The 12161-nt window shown below is 41.1% G+C and overlaps 1 protein-coding gene across 1 annotated transcript; it reads right to left on the bottom strand.

The window, feature by feature from the left end:
- Nucleotides 1-83: 83 nt before the first annotated feature.
- On the bottom strand, nt 84-11793 carry LOC105189218 (sodium- and chloride-dependent glycine transporter 1). Its single transcript, XM_019844234.2, has 10 exons — nt 11717-11793; nt 10497-10668; nt 9718-9996; nt 9003-9210; nt 8282-8475; nt 7956-8139; nt 7556-7793; nt 4302-4640; nt 1976-2128; nt 84-822 (listed from the first exon to the last, which is right to left on the bottom strand). Exons 1-10 carry the CDS (start codon nt 11744-11746, stop codon nt 694-696), a joined length of 1926 nt encoding a protein of 641 aa, XP_019699793.1. The 5' UTR covers nt 11747-11793; the 3' UTR covers nt 84-693.
- Nucleotides 11794-12161: the final 368 nt, after the last annotated feature.

Raw genomic sequence — 12161 nt, 5'->3', positions numbered from 1 at the left:
CACGTACACACAAGAGAAATTTATAATTATTTGTGATATGAATTAAGATTGCTGCTGCGTCCTGAGTAGCAATGTTCATTTTTATTCATGTTTTTATTTATTAATTTATAACATTCAGTTCGTAACATTGAAGTCCATAATAAAACACTTGGTTGAATGCATTGATTTTATGTCTATTCTTGAGCAAGGTTAATTTCTGGAATATCTATTTTGTCAAAAAAGAAAAAGTCCACGTATATACCTTTTGTTGCACACTGATTTGGATATTTTCTCTCCTTTGTATCAATACTTGATATATTACTTTACTTTGATATATTACTTGTAAAGTCTATTTGTGAAGTAGATAAAATCGGCATAATTTCGGCGATAGGTCAAAATGTTATTGACATTTTTAACTTCACCCATAGACGAGGGCATTTTTCCATCAGAGATTGTCGTCCACTTTAGCATAGTCCACTTTAGCTCAATACTATATAGTTAATATTATTTGATAATTATCATATACATACGTGCGATTTTATACACGCGTATAAAAATGAAAGAGGCGTGAAAGTATTCTCGAAAGTCAAATCACATGCACGCACGCACTATCACTGTGTATAATAATCTCAGAAAAGTCGTTCGATATTTACAGAGGTGCATCCTCGCGTCTTATCGGGCCAATTTCTCTCACGATTGAATATCCAAGATAGGCTAAACTTTTTCCGAAGAATTATCGTACGACGGATTAACCACCGCCGTGCTGACGCTGGCGTTATCCGGCGTATTTCTCTCTGTAGCCGGTCCCCACAGTGGAGAAGGTCGGAACAAACTTCGGTAACTCTGCGAACAATCAAGAAGGCGCAAATTAAATCGTCGCCGATCCGATAACGGATACACGCCGCCGCGTCCCTGCCGCGGTCGCTGCCACTTATGTACTCTCACGGGGTGATATCTCCATGTGGAACCTCCGCGCGAGTACCTCCGAGGTGCATACGGAGCGGCCGAAAACAACGGAAGAGAAGGTAGATAAAAGTAATGTTAAATTTATCGGTTAACGGAGAGCGGAAGAGAGCGGTCAAGAAAGGGGGTTTGGTCGGGCTCTCTTACTCTTTGTTTCTTTCTCGCTCGCTCTCCGTAAAAATAGGTGCGATCCGGAACGATGGAGAGCGGCGGGTTCGCGGAGGAACTTTTCGTTTCAAAGTACGATTACCTACGTACCGTGGAAGAACTTGTATTAAGACGTTCCGCGAGTTCTTGAGATTTTACGGCGCGAGTCGGGCTAACTTTTTAACCGGTACGCAACCACCGGCCTTCGAGAAATTTTCATTCTAATCAGGAAGGCGCAAATACAATAGCATCACGTCGACGTTAAATCGTCGCTCTTTAATGCTTTTGTTGATAAAGAAAATGGTTAATGATGCTCGTCTGCATACATTTCCATCGGAAAAATTAACGTAACTAACTAGCTTTTACATGTACGTGCATAGACTCTAGTTAACTCGACGAAGTTTAAAAGGGAACGATCAACAAAGAGAACAAGTTACAAAGAAACAAGTGGCGCTTTATCCCCGACTATCGCTTACGTTTTTTTTTTTTTTTACCAAAAATGTATGGCCTATAAGTTCGTTTTATTTTAATAAATTCATCGAAAGGGCGAGGCAATAAAAAATCGCACCAAAAAAATGCTTGTTCTTTCCAGATAATTTTCTCCCTTTTTTGGGTTCTCTCCGGCTTTTTTTCCGAATGATTGAAAACTCGAACTTTGGTTTAAAAAATTTCTCACGTTTTCTCATCCGATGAATGTTTCACAGAAAAAAAATGATCTCTAACTGCCAACGCATACAAGCGTATCTACATATGCGCGTATTTGTTAAGATATTTTTTTCGTGAGTTTCTCTCCAAGCTTTTAAAATCTCCGATATGTTGATTATAGATCACATCAGTCGATTGACAGAAGCCTTGAATCACTCAGCCAGAGTGAGCTATCTCTCACCTTTGTTTGCCACAGTTTCAAAACGAAGAAGATTGGCATCGGCGCCAAAGTCGACAATCCGATCAGTATTCCAATCGCGTCCGCCCATGGAGGGAATGCATACGAGCCGTAAGTTGCCGCAGTGTAGGTACTCGTTTGATATACAAAGACTCCCTGTAGATAAAAAACGGAGCTCGGTTAGTCGAGTGGCGGTCGCGTTTCTCACGTACGACACGGTAGGGATATTGTGAAAAGCGTCCGGTAATTCCGAGACTTTTCTCTCTCTAACACGAAAATAATCCTAAATTTCGAAACCTCCAGCCGACGTCGCATCGCTTGTTTACTCATTGACACATCTCTGAGCTTACATATTTTTCTCCGATATACATACGTAAATACGTAAATATCGAATTTAGAAGGCAGAGTTGCACTCGCACGCTAGAAGCGAGTAAGCACTCGAAGGCATTTATTTTTTTTCAGTCTCAACCGTGAACGTCCGAATTGGTAAACGGCGATTCGTTTAATTCGCAGCGCACGAAATTTCGATAATTACTTCGTGCAACTAGGAAACGCAACTACAATGGCGCGGGAGGATGCGCGAACGGGATGCGGAAACGCGACGCAATTATCAATTAAAAGAGATTTCATATTTTTAATCAAAACTAACTTCCGCAGGGTACACACTGTGAGCCGGCGCGTCCGCCGAGGGAGATATTTCAGCCCCTGCGAACAACCGTGCGCGGACAAAATTCAGCCGTTATAAATAAAAATTCGCTTGGCGTGCCCCCGGACAGGCAGTCGGATTAATTAAGCAGTTTGGTCATGGGAAATACGACGACACTTTGCCTCCTAGGGCCGCGAACGTCCGTACCGTAGAACGGGTGTTGCGGCTGTTAAAACTGATAAAATCTACCCCGGAATTCGACATTATTGAGATAAACTCGAGCACATTCTCTTGGACTTCGTGAATAAAACTTGTACTGGCAAGTAGTTTCATTCAAATAAATCCTTGGACCAATGAAAAAGAAGAAATACGAAATCAATACGATAAAATGTTGGTCTCATATTTTAGTTGCCTAACTAATTACTGACCTAATTTAGCAAAGAATCTACGTGCGGTCGTATGACATTTTCTTTCTCAAAAAACAATCTGCGTCTAATACAAATCGTCGAAGTTTCCTAAAGTTTCTCTATGAGGCAATTTGCATAACTTGAAAAAATTAAGGATTATTTGCAGACGGCATTGTTCTCTACGATGCACCTCAGCACAGTGGCCTAAAACTCTCAAGTTTTTGCTTTCCATATAAATTCGATTAGTCGTCTACAGAAGACAGTCGGGACTAATACACGCGAGGTGCCTTCCCTCTGTCTCTTTCACTGTGTCACCGAACTTTCTGCAAACTTTACAGTCAATAAACGTAGACTCCTTACTCCGATAGGATTAAGCACCATTATGCTGTATCTTCCTCTCGTTATTACCGTCGATTGTATCGCTTGACAAATATACTCGCGACACTGTCGTTAAAGTTTTGGTCGTCGCATTGAGTTTACTCAGAAGCGTATAAAGATAAGGGCCGAGATAACTTATTTCAATAACAATGACGAATCGAGACGATGTAAGATCAAAGTTTATACTGCTGCGAGAAATGTTCAAGTTTCGTGTACTTCTAGTGGCGCTGCAAAGTATCATACACAATTTTGACGTTCTTTAAACATATAAAAAAGTTTTACGGCGAAACTCTCAAAAGCGTCCACGCTGCAATTTAGATCAACTCTCGTAAGTAAGTTCATTTTTGCGACTCAGACATTAAAAAACATTTTAATTATCTCTCTCTTCATGTTTTCTGAATACATATTAATATACGCCTCTGCGCGGTGACACTTATATATGTTATCAAGTTCATTGCTCTACGTAAAATTCAGAATATCTTAACCGTCGCTCATTGTTTATTATTCACAAAAAAATTTGAAGGACATGCTAGTTAACTTTAGTATTGAAAAACATACTTTGCTGGTTTGTATGAAGAAACACGCCTTTCACTCCGCGAAAAAGACTAACGCAACGCCTTATTTCCGGCTAGCAAGTGCAAAGTATTTAATATTTACCACATTTACAATCTTTAATTCAATTTAATTACAAATCTATATAACGGCTTATAAAGTTAAACAATTTGCAACAAATTGCTTCATGCAATTACGTACGTGTGCGTTTGTCTGTGTAGCTTTAAGATACTTCATAGATTCAATGGAAATCTCTGAGCTAATAGATACCTCATAGCCGGCGCAAACTTCGCCAGTTATGAAAGGATTGAGCCTTGATGAATACGCTACGATGAGGCGAACTTACCAGACAAGTAAGAGGTGCTAAGACGACCCAGCTGACCCACCAGTAGCCACTGAGGAAACGGCCGAAACGCATACCCATTTCGGCGACATTACCTAAAAGTTTATTGCAGCCGTAGCACCAAGAAGCCTCGCAGACCTCGGCGACTCCGATCAGCAAGATCGCCCAGGAGGCGGTGTTCCAGTCCATCAGTGTAAATAGATAGATACCTCCGTTGAACACCATCGGAATCGCCAGCAACCAGCAAACAACGCATATACCCACGATCACGAGACTCTCGTGTTTTCGCAAATCCGGTCGCTTGTCCAGTATGGCGGTATTTATCGCTTGCACACCTGCGAACTACAGTAAAAAAAAAAGAAAAAAATGAAGAGTAACGACGGTGTTTCGTTTTTCTCCATTTTCTCTTGAAAATGGACCTAGACATGGCTACGGATCAATAATACACTTGTGATCTTATGGATCCCATTTCCTTTTGAGATCAACATGTAATCAAGCTAATTAACTAACATCGACTTAAATAAAAATTTGCAAAACGATTTTCAAAGCATGGCTTATTTTTTAGGAAAATTTGTGCGCACAAAGAGCTCCGTCCCTCCCTGCCGCTCATATCTACTATTTAATATCTTTTAATGTATCTTTTAATGTATATTATGCCGGAAAAATAGAGCCTATCTATGAATTATCTTTTGTCAATAACTTTTTAACAAACAATGGCTGAAACCTTTCGTATCTTACTCAAGAGAGTCAGTGCTGTATAATATGCGCCGTTATCAAAGCCATCGGAGGTGCCTCTTCTAAACGAGACTTTTGCGGAGGATATATATTTACTAAAACGTTTTCATTAATTTTTTTATGTAGAATTTATTCTATGAGCTTGTCGGTGAAGTTTAAATATTCTATTTAAATAATATCACCAGTAAATATGATATAATTGTTGATCGCTACCTGTACAATTTTTATAAGTTACTTAAAGTCACGTCTTTGATAACATATATGAAGGTTACAGGTATCGAGCATGACATCAGTTATCTGCCAAGTAATTTTATGGAAGTGTGCGCATTACCGCTTTCCTTTGAGAAAAATACAATGCTTCATATGACGATTCTATAAAAGTGCTCATGGGAACGGAAGAACAGAAGTTGAAGATCAAAAGTAGGAAGAATTCCAGAAAAAAGGAAATTCTACAAGAAAGGACATAGTTCAAATAAAACCCATAAAACATTTTTCCCAGAATATAATAGACTTGACAGGATTTGTCTGGTTATTAGTGGTCTTTCGTTACCCAGAGCCCATATCCTTCCTCAGTGAATAACTTCTGAGACAACCTATTCGCCTATTCTTATTTACGAACTTTATGGTTTAATGAAAACCATATGGTCAACAGCCTACGATAAGGCATATATAATAGCATAGGCAAAATGTAAAAGAAAAAAGTAAAAGAGAAAATATAAAAGAATGGAACTTGATAATACTAAAGGAATGCCGGCATTTCTTAAAGAAAACGAAGGGCAAGATGTAAGAAATTTTACAACCATACCCTTCGTTTGGCTACAATAATGATTTATTATAATGTATTATATGATAGTTTTTCTTTCCGGAAAAATGCTAAAACGTCACAAGGTGATCTTGTCGATGGAACAGCATGAGTCTTAGAATCACAAATATGTCGTACAAATTTTCAGCTAACAAACGTAAAATAGCTTGAAAGGGATTCCGAGAATTTCAGTTTCTGAAAAGTAAAGAATTAGTTTATAACAGAGCTCGGCAAAATGTGCACGCGACGGCCGATTTTTTACTATCTCCGCCCACCGCTATTGCCTTTACCTCGCCGCTCGAACCTCAGGAGCATGTTTCCAATAGTTTTCCACGTCACCCATGAGGTACTATTGTGGACGCGTTTTTTTAAGTGGTATCCCCAGTAAGCCTAATCCACTGATGACTATAACAACTCGTAACTAATTGAACAGAAGCGAAATAAAATATGTTAAATGAAGAATATTCAATTCGATTTTCGGCGTCTTTTATTGGTAAGAGTGGAAACGTCAATTTGGACATTGCATGTAGCGAGCCGCATAAGACGTGGTAAGGAATCGTCGCTTAAAGAAGAATACTTCTCATTTTTTATAAACTTCATTTTTGAAAAATGAAGAGGCCTACTGGGGATACCACTTAAAAAAGACGCGTCAACAATAGTACCTCATGGGTGATGTGGAAAACTATTGGAAATATGCTCCTGAGGTTCGAGCGGTTTGTAGGCAGCGCGCGGAGCGGCGAGGTAAAGGCAATAGCGGTGGGCGGAGATAGTCGAAAATCGGCCGTCGCGTGCACATTCTGCCGAGCTCTGGTTTATAATAAACATCAGCATCCGTTCGTTTCCCCATACAATTCACTTGGCAAAGGACAGGTTCCCGATCGCTAACTCGATTTGAATTTAGGAGTGTTCTAAGAAATTCGAAACATAATACGGTCGCTTGTAGTACGCGCAGCGCGTATCATTTCGCTCCATTTGCCGTGCGCGCGCGCGCGCACGCGAACTATTTCGAATAATCAGAGAAGACAGAGAAGCCGGACCGAGCGAATGCACAACTCTCTGGAACAAATGCAGTTAGCGCGACGATGTTTCTCGTTACGCGGGAGAAAATTGAAATTCGCATCTCTTCCAACCTCACGCCCTCTCCGACCGTCCTACTCGCCCGAACCTGTAATTATTTTTCTCATTATCATAAGTAACATAAGCAAGAGCGCCATGTTGTCCGTACTTCTTGAAAAATAGACATAATATTTTTAATCTCTCCGACTGTCGATCGTCAAACAGTCGCCAAGGACTCACGTGTCGATCTTCGATAGTCGATCAGTGAAGCCAGTAGGCAACTTTCCACCTTCTTTAGACCTTCTTTAAACCTTCAAGCTTCATTAAATTCTTTAAACCTTCAAGCTTCATTAAATTCCAGTTACTTCATTAAAAGACATAAAAAGACAGAAAAATGCTTCGCGCAATCGCGCAAATAAGCGCTCTCGCGTTTATTGCTCCCGGCTCTCATTGAGTAACTTTACACGGCGAATAGCCGTTCTGTAACCGAAAAAAGTTAAACAGGCGCGGAAACATGTAAGAGCGAATTTTGCGATGCGCGAGAGGCATGCACTCATCCGTATTAATTTCTTCTCTATTTCTCATTTTAGACGAAAAATGATTGGCGGGAAGAAGCGCGTTAAAGTGGGTAACAAAATTAGCAAAGCTCACGGTGTATACTCACTTGGCTGCCAATACCGAGAATGAAGAGCATGAAGAAAAACAGGATGGCCCAGAGATTGGGTAGCGGCATTCGCACCACCGCTTCCGGGTAAGCAATAAAAGCTAATCCCGGGCCGCTTTGTACGACGTCGTTAATTCGCACATGCATCTGCTGGGCCAGGAATCCGAGTACCGAGAATATCACGAAACCAGCGAAAACGGACGTGAAAAGATTAGTGATGCTAACGAAGATGGCGTCTCTGGCGACAGAAGAATCAAAGGATCACCGTCACTGGCTGACAGACGTAACTCAATGAATTATCGAGATCGAACAACTCTTTCCGTCGAAACCAAAAACGGAGAGGCGATATTGCACGTGACAGAATTCGACTCCATACAGTACAACCTATCTATAATCCTACCTATGGCAATTGTTGGTGAACTTGCTGTAGCTCGAGAGGGTGACCAGAGAACCACAGCTGATGCCGAGCGAGTAAAAGATTTGGGAGGCCGCGTCTCCCCAGACTTTAGCGTTCTTCAGAGTGGACCAGTTGGGAGTGATGTACCATATAATCCCTTCGGTTGCACCCTCTCCTAGCGAAACACCTGTGCGAACATCGTCCTGAGTCACAGCCGCGGTACGGGATTATTGGATCTCTGCGCGAGACCCTGCGCTATATTCTCGTGCGATCTATATACAGGTATTATCCACGCTAGTGGGCAAGCGTCTCTCGTTTCTGGTTCTTACCTCGTATCAGCAGCGCTATCAGGACAACGTAAGGAAAAATCGCTGTGAAGTAGACAATTTTACCAACGCTCTGAACCCCGCGTATCAGGCAAAGGCAGCAAATGATCCAGGCTAGGGTGAGGCAGCCGAAGACCTCCCATCGTATGCTGCCGAAGTTCTCCCATGTGGCGCCGCGTATACCGAGAACGTAGTCGCTGGATGTGATCGACAATTACACGCTTTTGCAGGCGTAAGCACGCGTAATTTTCTCTGCTTGCTCCTCAACGCTGAACAGCGGCGTAAGGTTCGTTACCGATCCTCCGACACGATGCAGCGCTGATGACAATATATACACCGTGTCCCACTTCCACCGCATTATTTCGTAATGGCAGGTTCTCCGAACAATTGAGAGTCGATTTTTCCTCGGCGAAAATGGCCAGCGAAAGTTATTGCGATTGCGTCGCAACTTTTCAGTTCTGAATATTACGTATTTTCCGAGCCGATCCCTAAATCAAGATTCTGTCGAGGTGGATTTCAAGCAAAATTTGCTGGAGAATGCTTAATTTTGGTCTCCCATTCAGCTTCTCAAGATTCGGTTTGCGAAGAACGTCTCTCTCTGCAATGTGAAAACTATCGGTGCGTCGATATTTTCGTCGAAGATAAATGAACTCCAGAAATTGAACCAAAGATCTGTCGTTCAAAAATAATAAAATTGAAGTGGGACATACTGTATATATCGTACCTATAGTATTCTTCGGATGACAATACCCGAATATAGAGTTTACCGAATGGCTGGAAATTTCCACTGCTGTTAAAACAACCGGTGATGTTGCCGTCATCGTATTTGAAATTTTGACAGACTTGCTGGATGCTCATGCAAGTCTTGTTGTAAAACATGCTGCTCTTGTCATTCTCTTGGCACTTTATATCCTCGAGGCCGCTGTAACAATCTGCCCACATCGACATTAATATTTGAAGAATGAATGCCTACATACACATACACACACACACACACACACAGAAACGAACAGCTCGCGCCTGACACTAAAATACGAAAAGAAAATTCCTGATTTTTAAGTATGAAATATTAAGGTCCGGAATTATCCGTAAAATACAAGTTTTCATAAATGATCGTCGTATTAAATTTACTATTCGAGGAAAGATGCGCTATAGTCTTCGACATTATTATATATCGCATAACACGAAAGTTTCCCCGCACGCGTTTTACATAAAAGTTAATAAAGTCTTCGGTGGATTTTGCTGGCTCTTCGATATTTTGTAATTTATAAGTCGTCAGGCAAAAGTTACGATCGAAGTTACAAAGTTGTAGAACACAGCGAAATATCTTTTCCCGTAAAAGAAATGTTATCAGGTCACATTAGGCGTATTTATGTAGTTTGTTGATCGAAGTAAAATCTGTCAGAGTCCGTTTTCGCAGCCGCCTGATTTTTACTTACTCATTGTATTGAAATCGTTATCGCAATAAGCCCAGGCGAGTTTCGTCGAGAAGGACGCGAAAATGTAGAATAAAGTCCACGCAACGATTACCATATAATATATAAGCACCAAAGCTATTACGACCAGGGTGGAATAACCCACGCCGTGAAAAGCAGGTGCCATACGGCTGAAAGCCTTTACGGGCCCAAGTGCAGTGTACTGTCCCAAACAAAGCTCCAGGTAGAAGATGGGTAAACCCATTGTTATCAACATGAGAACAAAGGGTATCAGGAAAGCACCTATAATAAAGGTCAACGACCCCGAGTTACAATTTTAAGAAAACTTCAAGGTTACATTTTTATTGCACTCTCTCTCTCTCTCTCTCTCTCTCTCTCTCTCTCTCTCTCTCTCTCTCTCTCTCTCTCTCTCTCTCTCTCTCTCCTTTCACGTCTACACGTTACACTGTCTTTTCAAAACTTCCTTTCCTTTCTTTTCCTTTCTAACCTTTTTTTTTCTTCCAGTAAACAGCTGCTCGCGACAGCGTAACAATAAAACCCGTATTCGCTCGGAGGAAAAAACTCTGGCTACGCGATAAGAATTTCTCATGTCTCGGACAGTTCGAACGTACAAAGCGTGAGACACAGGACGATCCGTAGAATCGATTAAGCAGATAGTCGAATATTCGGCAAATCCGAACTGTATTTACGGCTTACTCGTAGCTGAGGCAAACGTTTTACGCGTATATGCCGCAGGACGGATACGGTTACACGCGTGCGTGCGCGCGTATGTACGTACGTACCGCCGCCATTACGATATATGAGGTAAGGGAAACGCCAAACATTGCCGATGCCAACGGCATACCCGATGCAGGATAGAACAAACTCGATCGGATTAGACCAGCTACCCCGCTCCGGCCCGTCCAACGGACGCTCCACCAAAGCCCCGCCGACGCCGAGAGAAACCCTCTTTGCCTGCCAATAACATACGGGAACTGCGTTATAATATTTGCATCATATAAGTTACTTTCGCGAATCGACGCCAAGGGAAAGATCCGACGCCGGACCGCTCGGCATCGCCGCGAGTACATAAACGGCTGAGGGTGAAAAAAAAATGGACGTACATCGTATACGTTCTTCGAAACCTGAGACGTATTTGTGTAATGAGATTACGGGCATGCTCGACTCGACTCGATTCGCATTTATCTCTCAACAATACAGCGGTAAAATATTTAATCTGACCGAGTCGTGACAGAAGATAAGATCTCATCAGACTGATTATTTTTCTTTCCACTTTTTTAATGTAATTTAGTACCGAAGAATTTGTAGTCTTTTTTATCGAAGTTTACACGTTCTTGCGACATAATTAGTATCGATAGATAAATATCAGATAAGAGAGAAAAGAATTGAATATATAAGATAAAGTTAACGACACACGGGAATAAAGAAGGAGGATAATTTTCTGTGGGCATAGATAAAGAAAAAGGAATATCTCATCTATCTAGAATACATTATGGATTTTTACGGTTTAATGATAACATTGTGAGCGTCTCATGAACGATAATAGAAAAGAACGATAATAGAAAAGAAACCTAAGAGTTAATGATTCGATCTAATGATCGAAAGAAAAGCAACACAAAAGTAAAACTTGTGATTGTGAAACGAAAATGACCTTTATTTTCGAAGTAGGACAAAGAGAAATCGCTGATCAGAATTCGTGCGATATTATATCTGATATCATTGTTAATAAGAAAAAATAACAATTTAACTGTCCGAATGAAAAATCGTCTCATACAAACAGTTCGTACAAAGGTGAAAGTTCTTCGTTCTTCAACATGTCAAACAGTGTAAGACAGCGACTCAAAGAATTTTCCACGCCTAACATTTAAAGCTAACAGAGTAAAAACCCTACAATAGCCGTTGATAAATGGAAGATTTCGAGGTCAGGTCATCTTCCGAAGAAATATTGAAATTTTCAATTACACGCTCGTGAAAACGCATTCGCATCAGAAGAGACACTAACCTTCGAAGACGTTCTTCTAGATTCCGCCATCGTCGTTATATAAAATAAAAAACCCGATTTAACTGTCACCACTTCGATCCTTCCTCGAGACTACGTTGACGACTGTCTGGGCGCCTTCATCGTGATTGCACGGCTATAACATACCGTAACATTAAGTAGCGAGATAATACCCAAGAGCCATTATCGAGATGTGTCCCACTCGAACAAATACATTCGAGCATAAACAAATCCCACCTCTCTATCGCATTTAACAACGTAACGCGTTATAATCTTTTTCTCTCCTCGTCCTCCTCCTCCTCCTTCTCTCTCTCTCTCTCTCTCTCTCTCTCTCTCTCTCTCTCTCTCTCTCTCTCTCTCTCTCTCTCAGTTATTCACAAATAATTCCTGATACCGCGACGCACAGAAAAATACGGTATAATACTTCAAGTTTTCATTAATAATAACG

Source organism: Harpegnathos saltator, unplaced genomic scaffold, assembly GCF_003227715.2.
Source record: "Harpegnathos saltator strain DR-91 unplaced genomic scaffold, Hsal_v8.6 scaffold283, whole genome shotgun sequence".
Lineage (NCBI taxonomy): Eukaryota > Metazoa > Arthropoda > Insecta > Hymenoptera > Formicidae > Harpegnathos > Harpegnathos saltator.
Note: the sequence above shows the minus strand (reverse complement) of the source record. Positions and strands in the feature narration are given on the sequence as shown.